The sequence below is a fragment of the Magnolia sinica genome, chromosome 17 (assembly GCF_029962835.1).
Source record: "Magnolia sinica isolate HGM2019 chromosome 17, MsV1, whole genome shotgun sequence".
Taxonomy (NCBI): domain Eukaryota; kingdom Viridiplantae; phylum Streptophyta; class Magnoliopsida; order Magnoliales; family Magnoliaceae; genus Magnolia; species Magnolia sinica.
Window position 1 is genome coordinate 12,939,887 of NC_080589.1, and position 19,544 is coordinate 12,959,430.

Here is a 19,544-nt window from a genome sequence, read left to right on the forward strand (position 1 = left end):
GAGTTCGAGATTAGACCAAGTCTACTGTGTCGGGTCTGTTCAACCCGCTATTAGGTCATTAGTAGAAACAGGGAGGAAAGATCTAGGTAGATGGGGGGACGAAGAGTGAAAGGGAGAGGGAGCAAGTGTAACCGTTGCACTTGCTGCCTAGTCGAACGAACTCGACCCGTTGAGGCATGAGCCGGGGTCAGTTCGAGTTGGGTGCAAGTTATGTCCACTGCAGACCCTGTGAAAGGCCAGGGAGAGAAGAAGAGCAGAGAGAAGGAGGGAGAAGGTAGAGGAAGAAGATAGTGAAGAGGGGGAGAGTTAGGGCGGCTGTGTATTCAAGTCGCACTGAGTCTAGCTGACTCGGTTTGAGTCATGCATTTGGGAGGATCCAAAACCTGTCTGATTGTAAGAACAGGGTAGGGAAAGGAAGGAAACAAAGAAAAGAAAGGAAGAAGATAGAGGTAAAAGGTGTTGGGGTGCTACTGAGTTGACTCGACTCGACTTGCTCGAGTCGCGGGCATGGGCTGATGTGTTGGGTCGAGCCTTGGCCAAGTCCAGTTGGTGCTGAACTGTCGCGAGTAAAGTGGTGGCCATGATGGGGCTACTGGAAACAGATTGGGATTGGAGGCCCGACTTGCTTTCGAGTCAACCTATATAAGTCATCTTTGCTCCCCAAAGTATTTGATTTATTATGATTAGCCATTAACACATTATTTATACTGGTGTTAATTATTAGATATTAGTAATAGTTCACGCTATTTATTACCATCATACTGAATATTATTATCATGATAGAGTTAATGTCAAATCCATTGTTAATGTTTGCATACATCAATTAACATTGTTACCATCTCTATCCTCATTAGAATTGTTATTATTAGAAAAGAATAGCCATTAGTAAATGATCTATACTAATATTAGTTATGGTAGACAAGAATAAAATAAAATAAAATAATATCATTACTAAATACTAGTGTTTTGTTTTGTCACTCTTAAATATTATTATAAATAGTGGATTATAATGTTAATTATCATCATAATGATTTTTAGTAGCATGTTAGCTAATATTAAACTATCGTTAATATTAATAATTAGCTTGTAGTTACTAGGTTAGCATGGTAAATAAATTTTACATTAATTAGCGTTCAAATCCTAGAAATATAAGCCTAGAACTAAACTCTAGGATGAAAATTATAATTTTACATCAAAACCCTAAGATAAGTAAATTCAAAACCCTAGGCCATGATCTTAAACCTAGGTAGTATGTAGAACTTGGATCTAATTGTACAAGTTCATGATTTGTGATAGGATACGATTCTAAGGGTGCAATTACTTAGCGACACTAGAAGGCGATTCAAAGTATAAGGTGATGATTATTCCCCTTTAGCTTTCCATCTTCTCATTAGCTTAAATTATAGTTTTATTTTAATTTATTAATGATATATCCATTCTATAAGCACATATGTTGATTGTTGAAATTGAATCGCTATATTACGTGCTTAATGTTCATCCTGTATATTTGTTCATGCTTGTGGATTATTTGTGGATTGCTTATGGACTTTAAACTGGTACATTAGTGGAAAACCCCCACTTATAAATGTACACCCATACTTGGGATGTAACTCGATTGACGGTGATTGCAATGGACCTTCAACTTAGTGGTTACTGAGTGGCAGTCTTGATGGATTATTGATGTGAGCCTACCATCCAAGGTTATTATGTCCAATGGTTTTAAAGGATGGTCTTTATCGTATGGTTTTGATATTCGCCCTATGTGGCATATTTTGATACTCGCCCTACGTGGTTTTATTTTGATGTTTTCCCTATATGGGTCCGATGTTTTATACTGTACAACCATGCGATGGTAAGCCCCATATATTGTAATATGATTGACTTCTAGTCGATGGGTTTCATTAAACATCCTAAGATGGTAGCCTCATGGATCGGGGATGGTGGTAATTGTCACGCCCCAAACCTGAAAATTGAATTCATAGGAATCCCGATCGCTGAACCAGGTGCCGACAGCCTCCGTAGTACCCCGTTCTTGGCCCCCAGCGTACATACGCCAGGTTCCGATCCTGGGATCCCACAAGGAGGATTTTCCAACGTACATTTGTCTCATGAGAAGCATAACCACAAGTATACCCAAATCATAAAGGCAACATTATCATCACATATTCACTAATATAATCATTTGGATACAATGCAGAAAGGGAAATATATATATATCGAAATCAAAGCTCCAGAGGACAGCTGCACGCTCCAAGCTCAACGCTGCTGCAACCTAACGCCACCTGCACGCATCTATCGTGCATAAGCTTACAAAAGCTTAGAGGGTGGTGAAGTGTGTGCACAAGATAAGTGTCAAGTGTACAATAAAGCCCATAAATCATACATCATTGGAATAAGCGAAAATATTGACAAGATCATGAATTATACGGTATCAGAGTAAGTGGAAATATGCGGTAAGTCCATGAGTGCTATCAGTAGTACCAAGACCATGCGATGCAAAACATAATAAGACAATGACAAATGCTGAGGATGCAATGCAATATGCAAATCCTGATGAGTCACGAATATCATCAACCTTATCTAGGCCATATAAGTGCAAAAATATAGTAACCCAAAATGCTAAGTACTACAGATGTAATGTGATATGCGGTGCAAATGAAATGATCATGCTGGAATGTGAAGTCGGGATGATAGTACGAAGTATCATAGGCTATGGGGTCCATCACAAGGGACTTCTGTCCAAACCAGTCCCATACCTAAATTTGGATAGTCAGACATAATGTGGTAAACTCCTGATCTCAGGTTAGTCGCGCGCCCAACCGAAATCCTGGTCATGCGAAGGTACACGTGACAAATAGTTACGCACCACCAGCCCGAGTGGAATAGTGAATGAATGAATGAATATGCAATTCCTACTCAATAAGTCCACATATTAGTACGGTTGCTCTCTGAAAAAATCACCGGGGTCTATTACACTTCACTCCGACAGCCTCCTCCCTAGCTGCACAGCCTAGTGAGTGGAAGAGACCTCATTATCCGCCTGCCAATATCGGGCCCGGCTCGTCGACAGCGGACCCATTTACGAGCTGGTCATACTCAGCCTAACTTATAGCCCCTTCACTCGGGCGGATAAGGCCACACCCCCTTCCAACCGACTACGACACAGTGGGAGATACGACCTCAAGGTATAGGCACCGGCGCTCATATTCCACTCGGTCTAGACATTGGAGCATCTCCTAGTACTAAGGAGATTCTGAAATTTTCACTCAAGGACATCCTAAGTGCCCACAGTGCTAGAATCAAGTATTTTCGGTGTCCCATTTAGCCATCCACGATATGCCTGTGGAGGCCACGGCCCTGATGTCGCTAGGGTGTACAATGATCAAGTCACATATATGTGAGATGCATGAGTTACACTATCCAGTCATGCATCAATCCTGCGCATACAGCGTGATAATGTGGGCACTCCGTCTCATAAGGAGTCTCGTAAATAGTCTGCCCAATGGCGTATGCTATGATCAAACAGTCCTCATATCAAGCATACATATGATGCGTATAGGCATGAATCATGGAGTTATACTAAGCATTTTATATGGTGATGAACTATCCTCACAACGAAGATGGGCCTTGATGGCCTACGCATAACAAGTATGGGCCTATCAATGGGCCCTAGAGAGAATTATAATGTTGACATTTAACTAACATTATTCTTACGATGTGGATGTCAAACCAACATCGCTCCCAAGGCACGGCCCGCCATAAATGTCATTACATAACCCATAGTGGAATCACACAATGCAATAGACCTTGTATACATTCCATTGGGCCTCGACCCATGGTCCTCAAATACATCAAATGGGCCTAATAACATGGTTTTCATATATATATATATATATATCAAGGTGGGCCTCAACAACGGGCCTTGAATGCATCACAATGGGCCTCAACCCATAGGTCATAATACATCACAATGGGCCTTAACCCATGGGCCCTCATACATCTCAATGGGCCTTAACCCATGGGGGCCCCTAATACATCATAATGGGCCACAAATATGACAAGATTGGCCTAATCACTTGGGCCTTATATATATATATACCAAGGTGGGCCTTAATGGACGACCACCAATAAATAAAGATGGGCCTCATCCACATACCAAGGTGGGCCTCAATGGATGGCCACAAATAAACCAAAATGGGCCTCATACATATACCAAAGTGGGCCTCAATGGAGGGCCACAAATAAACCAAATTGGGCCTCATACATATACCAAGGTGGGCCTCAATGGAGGGCCACAAATAAATCAAGACGGGCCCCATACATATACCAAGGTGGGGTCCACTTGAACTATAGGTCTGTCTTATTTTTAGCTCATGCCATAAAATGAACTCTTAAATGGATGGACGGTTTTGGATGCAACACTTGCATCATGGTGGGTTCCACCAGATAGGTGAATCTGACTCATTTTTAACTCATGCCATGAGATGAACTCTCAAATGGATTGACGGTTTTGGATGTAACGCTTGCATCATGGTGGGTCACATACCTCATGGTAGGGTCCACATGTGTGGCCCACCAGATGGAAGGATGGTTGGATATAACACAGATATGGTGGGGCCTACTAGCCGTCCAGCAAACGCCTGGACAACATTGATAAAACACATGCATCATGGTGGGATCCACAGTCCACAGCAGTGGACGGTGTGGCTAGAACACATACATCACTATGGGTCCCACGTGGGGCCCACCACCATGTTTATATGCCATCCAATCCATTGATAAGGTCACACGTATCTGGCTGAAAGGGAAAAATAAATTTCATCTTGATCCAAAACTTCTGTGGCCCAGAAAAGGGTTTCAAAGGTAGCCATTCAATCTCACTGTTTCCTATGATGTGGGCCACCTGAGCCTCAGATAGGGCTGATTTTTGGGGATGACCCACAGCCCTAAGGGTCCCACAGAATGGATGGAGTGGATATACAACAAACATCATGGTGGGGCCCACGGCTGGGACCGTGGGTCCCAGTCGTCTGCCCGCCCGCCAGCGCTGGCGCTGCCTACGCCTCTGACAGCAGCAGCGTCAGCTGCTGCTGTAAGTTTTTTTTTTGAAATCTCATTTTTTCGAGATTTTTTGTATATGGGGCCCGTTCCAAGTGAATCCACTCCAATCATTGGATTCTACAACTCATAACAGATCCAAAGAGCCCAATATTGAGTATTTTTCGATGTATTAAAATATTAGGGAAGATTTCAATGGTGAAAACCACCATTTGCTATACTATGGCCTGCCAGAACTTCGGATTGACTCCGTTTTTCGGTTCAACGCCTAAATGAGGTAGGAAAGGGGATGGACGGCTTGGATGAGATTGATACATCAAGGTGGGGCCTACACAAGTGTTCACCCCAAAGGCTTGTAGAACTAAGCTAATATTTGTATTTTCTTTCCACGTCCAGCGTCCCTGGACGCTGGACGGTCTTGGTGTAACACATGTATAAGGTGGGCCTTGCTCCTGGGCCACCAAATGGATGAATGGTATGGGTAAAACATACATTAAGGTGGGGTCCATCCAAGTGAGCCACACCACTACATCATCACATACAAGAATAAAAGAAAAAGAAGGAAATAGAGAGAGAGAAGGAGAGAGGGACACGTGTGATGGAGGGACCCCGGCACTATGGGCCCTCCCTTGCATAATTTAAAACATATATCAAGTGGGTCCCATTACATGTGTGCCCACCGATCAAAATCAACGGTGGAGATCCTTTCTCCACTGAAATAGAAGGTCTAGATGACCCTTTTTCAAGCTAGAAAATAAATATCATGATGGGGTCCATGGAGAATGGCCCCATCATGGAATGATCATGAAGATCAAGGTGGGCCATCGGCCACATCTTAGGGTCCAAAGTGACATCCATACCATCAATCGGTAGGCCTTACTTGGGCCATCACAAAAACATGAAAACTAACCTATAAAAGCACCCACCGTTCGATCTTCTTAGTCCGTTAGAAAGCCGATCTCCTTGTGCTTCTCTTTGATGGAGGGTGATGAGATTTGAATAACTAGGATGAGAGATTTTGGGATGGAAAGTGGGCCACTCACATCTCACCTTCTCTCCTTAGAATGCATGGACATCCACCACTCTTGCTAGCTTGGAAAATGTGTTGAGAAATGAGAGAGAGAGGGTTGTAAGGGAGAGAGAGCGATGGGTGATATAAGGTGAGTGATGGGTGAGGTGAGAGGTTGGTTGACTTGGTGGTTGCTTGACTTGTGGAGAAAGGAAGTATGGGTGCTCTTGTACTTGACATGAGGTGATTGATTGATTGATTAATGTGACATGTTGTAGAGATTCTCTTGGAATTGCAAACGCACGGTATTTTCTCAAAATAAACGCCAGCTCACATCGTCTGACCTGGGTATCGGATCAGAATGCGAGTCGCGGCATTGGAACCGCGGCGACGGTGCGGTCGCAATGGTACAAGTCTTGGATTAAGCCAACTGAAATCTACAGGATATGACTTAGGGTCGTGCGCAAACGTCGACTACAGGTCGCGGATTGCCCGAATTCGACGGAAAAGATCCCGGGAGTCGACAGAACAGTACGGACTAAGATACGGGTCTTACAGTAATGGGACACTATGCCCGAGTCGTCGGCCTACGCTAGACCATATGCTCCCCGTAGTGACCGTCAGCTTACTTAAATCGGCTAGTTGCAAATGGACTAATAATGGGCTGACAAATCATGCATACATGGCATATTACGATTGCTTGGATCACTTTGCCCTGCAATTACGCTGAATGTTGTGCTTATGACCAGTCATTCGATTTATGATGATGACTTGGATCTTCATGCTCATGCGATTACGCCAAGTGTTGTGCTGATGACCAGTCTCATTCTTAGGTGACGACCCCAATGCCCGTCTGGATATTTTTTCCGGAGTACAGACCGTCTGGATGTTTTACCTGGGTCGATCATTGCATTCATGCATCCATGCATCTAATAAGACTGCATTTACTCTGTTTTAGTTATCTGGATGTTTTATACTATTTCTTACCTAATGCGGTGGTGTGTAATCTTAAGGGAAATTCACACTGAGTTGGCCACTCATCCATCAAATATACAACCGTACAGGTAGTACAGGTGGCTTAAGTGATATACATGTTTAGACTTGATGAGGAGTAAGGTATGATCGCCAGGGATGCATGACTGTATTTGCTTGGAGGAGATGCGTGATCTTGCGGCTTATATTTATATGCTTTCTGTTATTCTTCATATATTGAATCATATAAATCTTGTACTTGTTTAAATTCTGAGACATTGGTTTGTATAAGTCATTATGGTCAAGCTCTTGTATATTTCAAATGTAAATAAAATTTTTCCTTTATGCTGATTTGTCCACTCTACGCTTATCTGCTTACTCCGATAAAAGAAAAATATTATATCTGACCATCCTTTAAGGTTAACACTCAGGTTTTTGGGACACGGGTCATATACTCGGGTCCTGAAAAGTCGGGGCATTACAACACTGCAAAAGGCAGTGGGGGATTTAATGTCTACCATTGAAACCCTTTTGGAGGTCATAGAAGTTTTGGATCAATATGATATTTTTTCCCTCTTCATTAAGGTCTTTTTGACCTTATAAACAAATTGGATGGAAAATAAACGCTATTGTGGGCCCTACGATTGTTTTAACGGTGAAAATCATTATCCCCGCTGCTATTTGTAGCGTGGTCTAGTTGAGCTTTGGATATGATTCATTTTTTGGATCATTCTCTAAAATAATTTTGACAAATAGATGAACGGTGTGGATATAATAAATACATCATTTTGGGGCCATGTAACTTTGATCACCTTTAAACCGTTCGTGCAACTCGGAGCTCGAAGAGCATCAGCGCTTGTCTTTGCATGACATGTACCCACACCAGCTATATCGCAGGTGAGTGGTACACCAGCTAATCTGCTTCCATACCGGTTGGCCTGGAAAACTTCTGTGGCCCCACCATGGTGTATGTGTTATATCCACACCGTCCATCCATTTTACGAGATTATTTCAGGACAGGATCCCAAAAATGAGGCAAGTCCAAAGCTCAAGTAAACCAAACCACAAAAATCAATAGAGACGGTGAAGCTTATTGTTAGAACCTTCTTAGGATCCACCATCATGTTTATTTTCCATCTAACCTATTCATAAGGTTATACACACCTAGATGAAGGGAAAACACAAATATCAGCATAATCCAAAACTTCTGTGCCCCTTAGAAGGTTCCAATGAGTTCAATAGTAAGTGATTTATTGGTGTGGTTCACTTGAGATTCAAATCTACTTTATATATGAGACCATGTTCTAAACTGATCCCATGAAATGGATGGATGGTATGGATACAACACATACATCATGATGGGGCCCGCAAAGCTTCACTACGTCAACACCCTACTAAAGAAAAACATAGTAGAAAAGATAGAGACTGTACATTCACATTGAGCCAAACCCTTTTATCTTGCACAGTGAGAATTTATTTTTTGGGTTCTCAAAAAATGGATGGGGAAATTTAAAAAAATGGGAGGGGGGGGGGGGGGGGGAATTAAAAAACAAGGGAGATCAAGATCAACAAGTGTTGGGTCGAGCCGATCTGAGCTTCCGAGCTTTCGGATGGCTGAGTTCAAATTCAGTCTGATTGCAAAGTGAATTATTATTTTTTTTAGTACACTGATTTATGCATCTTATTTTTCAATTACGTGAGTCATTGTGTCAAGTAGTCGGTTGAGCAAAGACATAAGTGAAGATGGAGCATCAAGGAGTAAAGAACGAGTAAACATGGTCCCTTAGTAATCCTAATCATTGACCTAAAACAATCTAAACCTCTTGATGATCTTAAACCTATCAGGTAAATCCTTTATGGATCAACCCCTTAGCCATATGAGTATAAATCGATCATCATTAGATTGGCTTTAAAGGTCCTAGGTTGCTTAAAAACTATACAAATTCAGCAACCTTCGGTCCCACCAAAAATGACTAAAACAAGATAGCAAGCTGGGGCAGAATTATGGGTAATTCGGCTGCAATCGAGTGTCACCTTCGGTCCCACTGAAAACCATGTTTGGTGTAACCGAAAGGGCCCAAAAATGTCCAATAAATTTCTTGTGTTAATTCGGTTCAACCAATCTTAAATTCAGTGCGATCAAAGACTAACCGTTATAGATCTATTGGAACCCATTTCATATAAATCTAGCAACCGGATCTTTATGGAGCCCTAGTGCATCCCAAGCTCTACCAAACTTCCTAAGCCATATCCCAATGAGATCAATGCTCTCTTTTTGGTGATTCTTCACTCTAATAAGCATTCCAAACTCCTCTATAAGATGACCATGATCTCAAGTACTCTTTAGAGTTTAGACACCATATTTATTGGTAAATTCAAGTGTCTATGAACCTCTAGAGTGTACATCAAGTAGAATCCTTTAGGCATTGCAACTTCCCATTAGTTGTAGGTAATTCTACCAAATCTTCTATCACCTTGGTCACCTCAAAGGAGCAGTACTACATGCAAGGTATTTGATCTTGGAGCTGAAGCCTTTATAAAGCTTCAGCATCTTGATTAGGGGATCAAAGGGGAACTGATTGAAGTACGAGATGACATCTATCAAGCAACCTAAGAAGGTGCTACAAAAGGGGCTCAATCCGATAAGCTATAATTGTAAGAGTCTGAGTACACTCATTCCTTGTGTAGGATTGAGTACAAGAGTTTGAATTGCCGAACTCGACTAGATTCTTGTGTAAGACATTGACTCTTATGTAAAGGTTAAATCAAAGTCGTTGTATAGACCACTAGACATGGGTGCGTACGTGTTAGTCTCCGTGGGAGCCTCCAGAAGGAGTAAATGTAGATCCTCGGATTAGGACCGAGGTTGTTGGTTAGCCTAAGGAAAATCAACTAAAGTCTCTTGCGGGAGCCTTCATAGGAAGTATACGTTAGTAGGTTCTTGTGTACGACCGAGGTTCATGGCGAGCCTATAGAAAACCACATAAAGTCTCTTGTAGGAGCTGGTCCTTGTGTAAGATTATAAAGGTTAGAGGTAAACCTAATTTAAACCCTTTGATAGTAAAATCTGGTACACTCAAGATTGAGTGCGCATCCGCTGGGAGTGGAGTAGAGAAACTGAACTACTATACATGCTTGTATTTGGGATTATATTTGAGTACTTGTTTAATTATACTTATATGTTGAATGTTTAATTATATATAAGCATGATTAGATAAATATTAGGAGTTGATAGTTAGCACATCTCACACACATATGTACACTATCATATTTATGGAATAGTTGTTTAATTGGTATATCATTTGTAATCTATGTGATTGGACCCTCTATTTGCTTGGAAGTCTTAGAGTTAATTTTCTTAGTTAGCTTAATTTTCATATTAGCTTACGTAGGCAATTGGGTTTACAAGATATAATTTTAATTGGTTATAATCACTCCCTCTATGACATAGCCTTCATTCTATAGCCCTGAATAGTTCCGCAATGCAGCTATGGTAAGAACATTACACCATGTGTGAATTTTTAATTTTAAGCTTGAACCCGGCCCTTACACCTTATACTTTAGCCCAAATTCGACCCAAAATAGGTCAGGACTGAAAGCTCGTCGGAAAGCTTGACCCGTTGACAGCCTTGACATTAAAGTACGATCAGAACAAACTCCAGTGTCATCTCTATCATACCAAAGGCTAATGCTAAGAAAGAATGATAGGCCAAGCCGGCCAGAAGAAATTATCTAAACAGTGAGAAAGAAAAATTGTAACCTATCTGTAAAAATCAAAAGATTGCATAGAAAAAAGGTCACCCACACATACCTAGTCGTGGATGCTTGCGGAATTTGATCGAGTTCAAGTCGACGTAGTGAGATCCCTGTAAGGCCGCAGAAAGTGCAGGGCAGATAACCACTTTAACGATCAAGCAAAACAAGTACTCCTGTGGTGATCTGGGATGCAACAGACATTCCAGTTTAGGTCGGTATCCTTTTAAGGTCATAGAAAGCGTAGGGGCTCTACTGTACATTTCTGATGTTAGTACCAATCAGGAAAGAAAGGGTTGTAATTAGCAGCCCGCGTAGGGAGAATCGCAACATTTTCCTCAAACTCTCATGACATGTACGAGTTATCTATCTCTAAACAACCAGCTGACGCAGACGCAAAGTTAGGCAATTAAGCCATACCGTAATTCATGATTGACCGGCAAAGGTGGGTTGTCTACTCGCTTTAGCATTCGGTTGCACACAACCTCTACTAAAGAGGAGCATTTATAGACACCCCCACCCAGGCTAATAAGCTGATTGAGTTTGAACCAATGAATGGTTAACCAAACCCCAGTCCTAAAACTTAGAAGCCTAAATCCTAAGAACCCCAATCATAAACCCTGAACTCTACATAGTCAGCCCAGTTAACCCAATCAATCTAGTCGACCCATGCAACCTAATTCTAAAACCCTAAGAGCCAAGAACCCCAGAGCCTTAGGTCAACTCATCTAGTCAGCCTACCTAGTTTAGTCAATCCATTTAACTCACCTAGTTAATCATATAACCAAGCCCGAACCAAAAACTCAAAATCAAGCCCAATCGGAGTACCATGTGAAACCTCAACATATCTTCCTTCATAACAGAGCCTCCACACACTTGGGGAGGCTTCCTGCCGAAACAGTGAATCTAAGTGGGGACTGGCGGTAATCAGCTTGCCACCGACCACGTGGAACTCCCCCTCATTGGGGTGGCATCCCTTAAGCATATGAGATCTCCCTTTTCTAGATCCTAAGTGTCCGGTTGTGGTATATTTACTCTGATTCCCTTCTCCTTACCTAAAATTATATATCCTTTTACCATCTCATCCAACCCATGAGATAATGTCATGTGGCAATCTCCAATCCTAACCCTTCAACCACCTTTTATCCCTAGGATTACCAGCAATTACAGAAAATATTATTTGAAGGCTATAAATAGCCCCCTCCCCTTCTCATTTTAGGCATTCAGAAAAGAGCCATTAAACCCGATAGACTCAAAAAGCATTACTCCTCATCCCTTAGGGCTATTGGCATCAAGTCATCCCTCCACCATAGAGAGTGCGAGAGAGAAAGAGAGAGTCTAGCCCTAGTCTAGCTTAGCCTAGCCAGAACATGAGTCTGCTATGATACCCAAGTCCTAATTTGAGCCACTCAATCTAGCTTTGCGACATCACCATCCATCCAACCGTTCTAGTTTCAATCAGCTGCATGCAATTCAAAGCATTAATATTACACTACATTAATTCAGTCCTTTCTTAACCCCCTTGCTCCTCATATACATCATCATTTTTCCATAATAGCCTAGCGTAAAATCTGTGGCTTGCCAATATAATTGGAACTTGCCCACTAGAAACCTTAGTCGGTTAGCCGTCATTTTATCATAAGCATCAATATAGCATCGAGCATCACATAGATCACACTTATGCATATTTTGTACCTTGCACTCAGTCGTTTTAAATGTATGTTTTGCGGCTTGTCGATATAATCGGATCCTGCTCATCATAAATTGGGATCAATCAATCATCATTGTCATTGCATTATATTATATATTTTGCACACGAGAATTAATCATACCCCTCAGAAATTATTCAGATCTTCTGAAGTAAAAAAAATCGTACATCTGTACACGCAGAGTGGGTGCCTAACACACTTCCTCTTTATAGCCGTGGTCCTTTACTCAGAATCTCAAGAATGCAAACTTAGGAGTCATTTTAAGGTTAATGACATTCAAATTCTCAGTCCTAAACATTTCTAAAGAGTCTAACTGACTATAAGATCAAAATAACTGGCTAGTGGAAACTCTAGTCAAATATAACACCCTCTTACCCCCAAACAAAATCCCTCGAGTGAGGCGACTTGTGGAAAAGCGAGTCGATCTCCCATCTCCAGACAAATCAGCTTTAGCGTCCACTCTTAAAGAGAAGTTTATGTTTTGTATGACTTCTCTGGGTCTGACAAAGATTGAGTAAAGACGGAGTGTACACAAGAAGCGATGATTGTGGAGAAATGATGGAAACAAAGTAGAGATGGAGGATTGAGTATGGTATGTTTTTATATGAAGATTAGAGTCATTGTGGAGATTGTTGAAAAATGGATGCCTTAAATCTATGCTGAAAGAGGGGCTTTTGACCAGTCGATAATCTGGTCGACCGATTGAAGGATATCAAATTATATTGATTTTTTGGCAAAATTCTCTGGATAATTTTTGGTGTTTTCGACTGGTAAAAAATTATGGTCGATAGGTCCACCCGACCGATCGAAGGATTTCAACCGATTGACTCGACATGTAGACGTGTTGCGCAGTTTGCGCGTTTTTGCGCGAATTGTTTCTATTTCCATCTTTGCTTAAGTAGATGGGCATAAACGAGATTAGGGTAGAATGCAAGTTGTGCCAATGGTTAGAGAGGGTTTTGGAGAGAGGAAAAGATAGGGCTTTTCTTCTTGGGGCTTCGATCAGTAAGGTTTCATTTCTTGTAAGTTAGTTTTTCATAGTACATTCTCACTTTGTGCTGTGGCTTTTTTTCCGTAAGGGATTTTCCATGTAAAATCAGATTGTTCTTTATTGAATTTGTTTGTGTGATTTTGATTACTTTGTTTGATTCCGCTCAGTGTGCTTCTACGAGTCCAGTGTGCTTCTACGAGTCCGACAAAAATTACAACAGATAGTGATCCTGGCCATCATTTATTCCCTTGAATTAGAGAGATGGCAAGGATCCCCTCCATCTATGGTTTGAAATTTGAATTGAGTGCACATGGCCGGTGCTGATTGAAATTTGGATGAGCACGTGGTAGTGTTCAAGTTAAAAATAAAAAATAAAATAAAATAAAATAAAGTAAACATGGCTCATTTATTTAATTGGATAGGTCAGGTATATCCAGACACATTTATATAATAACCTAGCTAGTGCGCGTATTAAAAATTACAAGTGGGTTTCACACAAATAATATTCTAGACATGTCCATTGCACCAAGGATCAAGTTAGATGACAGTCAACTGCATATGGTCCTATGAAATCTTAAATAAACTTAAGAGAGAGGACAAGCAGGATTGGTGTTTGAAGGAGAGGTTAATTGCAATTAATATTCTTTATAAGAAGTATCCAACCTGATTTCCTACAAGAGGTTTACTCAGGTTTACCAATACATCCAATTGTATTGTAATAAGATACACCGTAACTCGAGTAATTGGATTTGGGTTTTCCTATGAATCAAAGCATTTAAAAGATAGGACTCCCCTTGGATAGGAGATGCTCAAAATAACTTTCGAGAGGGAATATTTTAATCCTTCGATCACACAAAATACTATATTGACCGTTTATATTCAACACACAAGTGCCGAATTATCAAAGGATTTATAACTAATCTAAATGAGAGTTTTAATATTTGTTGTCTCTCCACCATAGAAAGTTAGAAAACGCATAAAGGGTTTTGACTATTAGAATATTGCCAATATTCAAAAGTTGGTCCCAATGTATCTTACTGCAATATCTCAGGATACACTCTAGCAAACTCCTTTTAAGTAAAAACCCAAAACACCCACTAAAATTTCAACTTGGGGATGAGTTTAGCATTGGTCGTGTATTTCTCAATCTTCAACTGACCACAAGCAGTATTAATTAATTAACCAAACCCTTAAACTGATCTGCACTTATATTAATTACTTCCTTAATTTCCTTGGGTCTAGCATGGGTCCAAAGCTAGCCAGGTTCTGGGTCGGGTCCAATTTCCGCTGCCACAAATTGAACCCATTTAAATAATGAACCCAGGTTGGGTCAGAATGATTTTGAGAGGGGAACCATTTAAAAATTGTGCTCAGATTGGGTCATTTTTATTTTTGAGAGTTTCAAAACCCAACCCATTTATTAACTTTGGTTGTACTTTTGGTTCCAGCTGGCTTGTTCCATGTTCTAAAATTTGGAGTCATACCCACTTATGGTCAGGTCAGTGAGAATGACCCTTCGGGTCCACCAGACCCGTTTGCATCCTTACCAGCGCATATGTTGAATTTGGACATTGTTCCTTTTATATAATAATAAAAAAAAAAATTATAATTATAATTTAAAAAAAAAAAAAAAGAAAGAAAGAAAAAAAGAAGCCATTTTTCACATACAACTGTGATCTAGCTGATCACAGGTTAATATTATTTTGGAGTCCAAGCATACCACCAACATCACATAAGCAGATAACAAACTTACAAGAAACAAAAGGACATAAAAAACCATCTCTACTCCCCTACTTCCTCAGAGAGAGAGAGAGAGAGAGAGAGAGAGAGAGAGCTAGGCCTGGTTCTTCAACTCCATGACCTTGTTCCAAGCTGGTCGAGCCAAAAGGTCATTGCACCATGCAGCCACATGCACGCGCGCGTAGAACAGCTCCTTAACAGGTGTGCCCATCAGGTATTGCATGCAAGGTAGATGATGCAAGTCAGCCAAACTGAAGCAGTCCCCACCCAAGTACTTGCTTTGACCGAGTCGTGACTCGTAGACATCCAGCACCTGACTCAGCTTCGCTTCGTACTCGGTCACCACCGCTGAGTCGACGGCCATCCCGAACATGGGCTTGAAGAACAGCTCCCATACCAGCTTCGAAGCCACAGGATCAAAATGGTGGGCCTCCACCTCCATCCACACCCCAATCGTTGCCATCTTCTTTGGATCCTGATAGATCAGCTCCGTTCCTTTCTCAGGATAAGTATAAACTAAGTACTGCGTTATCGCCCTTGATTCTGCAGTTAATTACATGGTTGCCACTGGATTAGTTAATCCTGTGGGGCCCACCTCACATTGATCAGACAACTCATCTGTTGGGCACCCACGAGATTTGGCTATGATAGGAAAGACCCAAGTGCGGACACAATCCTAGCCCTTGAATGCATGGTGACAAACTCTTTCTCGGGGCTGGGAATTTCTCGGGATACTTTCATGTTCTGACGTTTTTCTCGCGATATTATGGGAATTTTTGACAAAAAAATAATATTTGAATGTTTTTATTGTAAACTAATAATAATTTTAATTATAGTATTGATTGAAAATTTTTTAACCTCTAAATGTTTCGCGTTAAAAAGTGCAATAATTTCCCAATAGAATCCCGAGAAATAAAAATTCCGAGATTTTGAAAATATCGCGATAGAATACCAACACTTGACTGTTGGTTAAGAATATACACCAGATATGAGTGTATATCTATACACGATATCATTGTCAGTAGAAAATCCAGGAAGATAAGAAAAGAAAGAAAGAGAAAACGTTACCAAAGAGCTTTAGATCCCCGTCTTCGAACGCAGGAACCTTACCGAATGGCTACACGACAAAAGCAGAAAGAAAAAGCTGATAAACGTACACCATATTTCAGTGTATAGTCCCTAAGTCTACTCGCGTATCACGCCAGTGCTGGCCTTATGGAAAACATCCAATCCGTTCATCAGGTACGCCCCAGCGTGTGGATGGCGATCAAAGAAACCAGAACTGTCGACTCTTTCAGCGGACAGTTTTAGCCGTCCATTTATTTCGTACACTGCGGCGGAACTGATGAGTCGAACAGTCTGGCTTCTTGAACAGAGCATCTATACATCGGGGCCAGCTGGATGGACGGATGGGATCTATCACACGTGTCTCGCATGACATGTACACGCGTTTTGCACTTGAAAGTATAAAGCAACTTACGTTTAAGGAGAGAAATGGCTCCTTTTTGTGGTCTCCGGCTGCCATGTCGACGCGCACGAGCTCGTACTCGAGCTGCTTCTCGTGTAGGCAAGCGAGAACTCGCTGCGTGGCGGTCGAAAGCACGCCCCCGTGGACTTTTAGAACCGCCATAGCCGTTGGATCTTAGAGAGGGAAAAGAGAGAGAACGTGAAGAACTGAGAAGCTGTGGAAAAGATGGAAGAGCTTGAAGCGTTTATATAAGGGAGAGAGCTGCTTTGGTCGACCTTCGAGAGAGTTCTCCATGTCTTGTCTACTAGCGCGAGTAGCTGCCTAAATCCTGCTCTCCTGACACCTGCCACATGTGACACCTGCCAAATGTTATCTATGCCGTTCATTAAGTGGGTCCCACTGTAATACCTTCCTCGGCCCAAAGATAGGTCTATCTGGACATAAGGTTGTCTACACAGCGGTTCACCATGCTGGCTGTGCGCCATGGATGGAGCGTGCCTCCAAAATCGAACAATCATAACCATCCAATCTTTAACAATTGACTGGACGGTCAGAAAATAAAGTAAATAGCGTTCAGGGCTGACGTACATGCATGCGACATGGGCGCGGATTAGATACTGCCAAGGTCAGTATCCAAATCGCTACTGAAGTGACGTCACCAAGCTTTGTGGACTCACCATGATGCATGTGTTGTATCCATACCGTCCATCCATTTGGAGAGATAGTTTTATGTCATGAGAAAAATAATGAGTTAGATCTAAAGTTCAAGTGGACCCCACTATAGAAAACAGTAGGGACAGTGACATCAACCGTTTAAAACTTCTTAGGGACCACAGAAGGTTCTGATCAAGCTTATATTTTTTTTTCACTTCATCTATCTCTATGTTAACTTATGAATAGGTTGGATCTAAAAAATAAATCATGGTGGGCCTTATAAATGTTTCAACGGTGGGTGTGACTGATCCCACGGTTTTCTGTGGTGGGTCCGTTTATATTTTAGATCTATCTCATTTTTTTCTCAAGCCATAAAACCATCTCTACAAATGGTTGGACGGTATGGATACAACACACACTTCATCGTGCGATCCACGGAGCTTCGTGACGTCACATCAGTAGCGATTTGGCTACTGACCTTGTCAGTGTCCAATCCGCGCCCATGCGACATGGGCAAGGTCACTATTTTTAAAAAGTGAAATTATTTGATAGGGGCACTTATAATTGGTACACGTGGCAAATATTAACTGATTCTAAACCGTCTAACTCAACAATCGTAATCTGATTCATGGACTACTTTTTTTCTAACAACACTGGATGTAGTTCTTTTTAACCGTTTAATAAATGTAGAAGATATTATGTAGTTTAATAACTAAAGAAGGGTGATTTTAGGTTCATGATACATCTGAACTTGCACCCAAATGTCATTTTAATGGTATATTTGGAATTAATTGTGTTAGGCCACATGGCCATTGGTTGGTCAGGATTTCGTCGCCTATATACACACACACACACCTGCACGCCTGTATATATATACCTGTATATACATATACATACACCCCCTATATACACACACACACACCTGCACGCCTGTATATATATACCTGTATATACATATACATACACCCGAATTGTTCAACGAATCTCCACCCACTACAAGTCCCACCTGATGAACATTTCAAATCATCATCACATACATGTACAGCAAAGTGGGCCTTCCATGACCATCATGAATTGCTCGTTCCACCGGATGGTGCTTCTACTTTAAGCTATTAATAAATAAAGGAAAAGAAAGGAAAATACTCACGATAGTCACGCGTGTAGAATGGACCTCCATGTTTATGATTGAATGATAAAAAATGCTAAAGCAACTGACAAGACCTCAAAAGGAGGGAAGCGGATTAGCTGGTGTACCTCACATCAGCAATATAGCTGGTGTACATTGACATCAACAAGTTTTGTAGGTATGAACATTAGGTATATGTTATATTCAAAGTGTCCATCCATTTAGGTTTTTGTGACCTTATGAACAGATTGGATGGAAAATAAACATTATGGTGGGCCTTACGAATTGTTTAGACGTGAAAATCATTATCTCTATAACTATTTTTGATGTGGTCCAGATGATTATTAGATATGATTCATTTTTTGGATAATACTATGAAATGATCCCTAAAAATAGATGAACGGTATAGATATAATAAATACATCACTGTAGGGCCATGTAACTTTGATCTCCTTTTAACCATTCATACAACTCAGAGCTCGGGGAGCACCCATGCTCATCTTCACACTACACATACCTACAGGAGCTATATAAATGGTGTATTTATTATATCCACACTATTCATCCATTTTTTGAGATCATTTTAGAGCAATATCTAAAAAATAAATCATATACAAAGCTCAAACGGATCACACCAAAAAGAGCAGCAAGGATAATAATTTTCCCGTTCAAAAATTCTTAGGGCCCGCCGTAACATTTATTTTCCATCCAATCTATTGATAAGGTCACAAATACAAAGATGGATTGAATCAGGCTTTGTATATGATTCATTTATGCATGCAAGATTTGATGCATTTATGGGTGAATCTATCTGCTCTAACTAAAAAGTCAGGCCAGTCCAACCATCAGGTGGACCACACATCCAATATAGGCCATAGGTCTGCTTAATCCTAGCTGTACATTTTCTCATACTTTAATATCCCTAATTATTAGTATTCGAATTTGATGTTTAACACAATAACTGTAATAAGCCCATTAAAATATATACTTTGGATGAAAATGATGAAATTTCAAGCCTCATGTGGTCCACAAGCATATGATCCTAACCAAACTCTAACCAATGA

General features: G+C 40.9%; 1 protein-coding gene and 1 long non-coding RNA gene across 3 annotated transcripts in view; one reads left to right on the forward strand and one right to left on the reverse strand.

Annotated features, from left to right (window-relative positions):
• Positions 1-15,345, forward strand: part of LOC131230331 (uncharacterized) — a 31,719-nt gene extending 16,374 nt beyond the window's left edge. The window contains exon 2 of the long non-coding RNA XR_009163984.1: positions 15,233-15,345. This is a non-coding gene — a long non-coding RNA (uncharacterized LOC131230331). The remainder of the gene's footprint in view (positions 1-15,232) is intronic.
• LOC131230329 (glutathione S-transferase-like) overlaps positions 1-16,957 on the reverse strand; it is a 33,215-nt gene extending 16,258 nt beyond the window's left edge. Inside the window, exons 1-3 of one of the 2 annotated variants that reach the window (XM_058226198.1) lie at positions 16,713-16,927; positions 16,301-16,349; positions 15,149-15,775 (exon numbers count right to left, since the gene is read on the reverse strand). In XM_058226198.1, the coding sequence (XP_058082181.1) occupies positions 15,327-15,775; positions 16,301-16,349; positions 16,713-16,862 (648 nt within the window). In that variant the 5' untranslated portion in view covers positions 16,863-16,927 and the 3' untranslated portion in view covers positions 15,149-15,326. Of the gene's footprint in view, positions 1-15,148; positions 15,776-16,300; positions 16,350-16,712 lie in introns of those variants that run through there. The other variant, XM_058226200.1, reaches the window with a different exon arrangement.
• Positions 16,958-19,544: the final 2,587 nt, after the last annotated feature.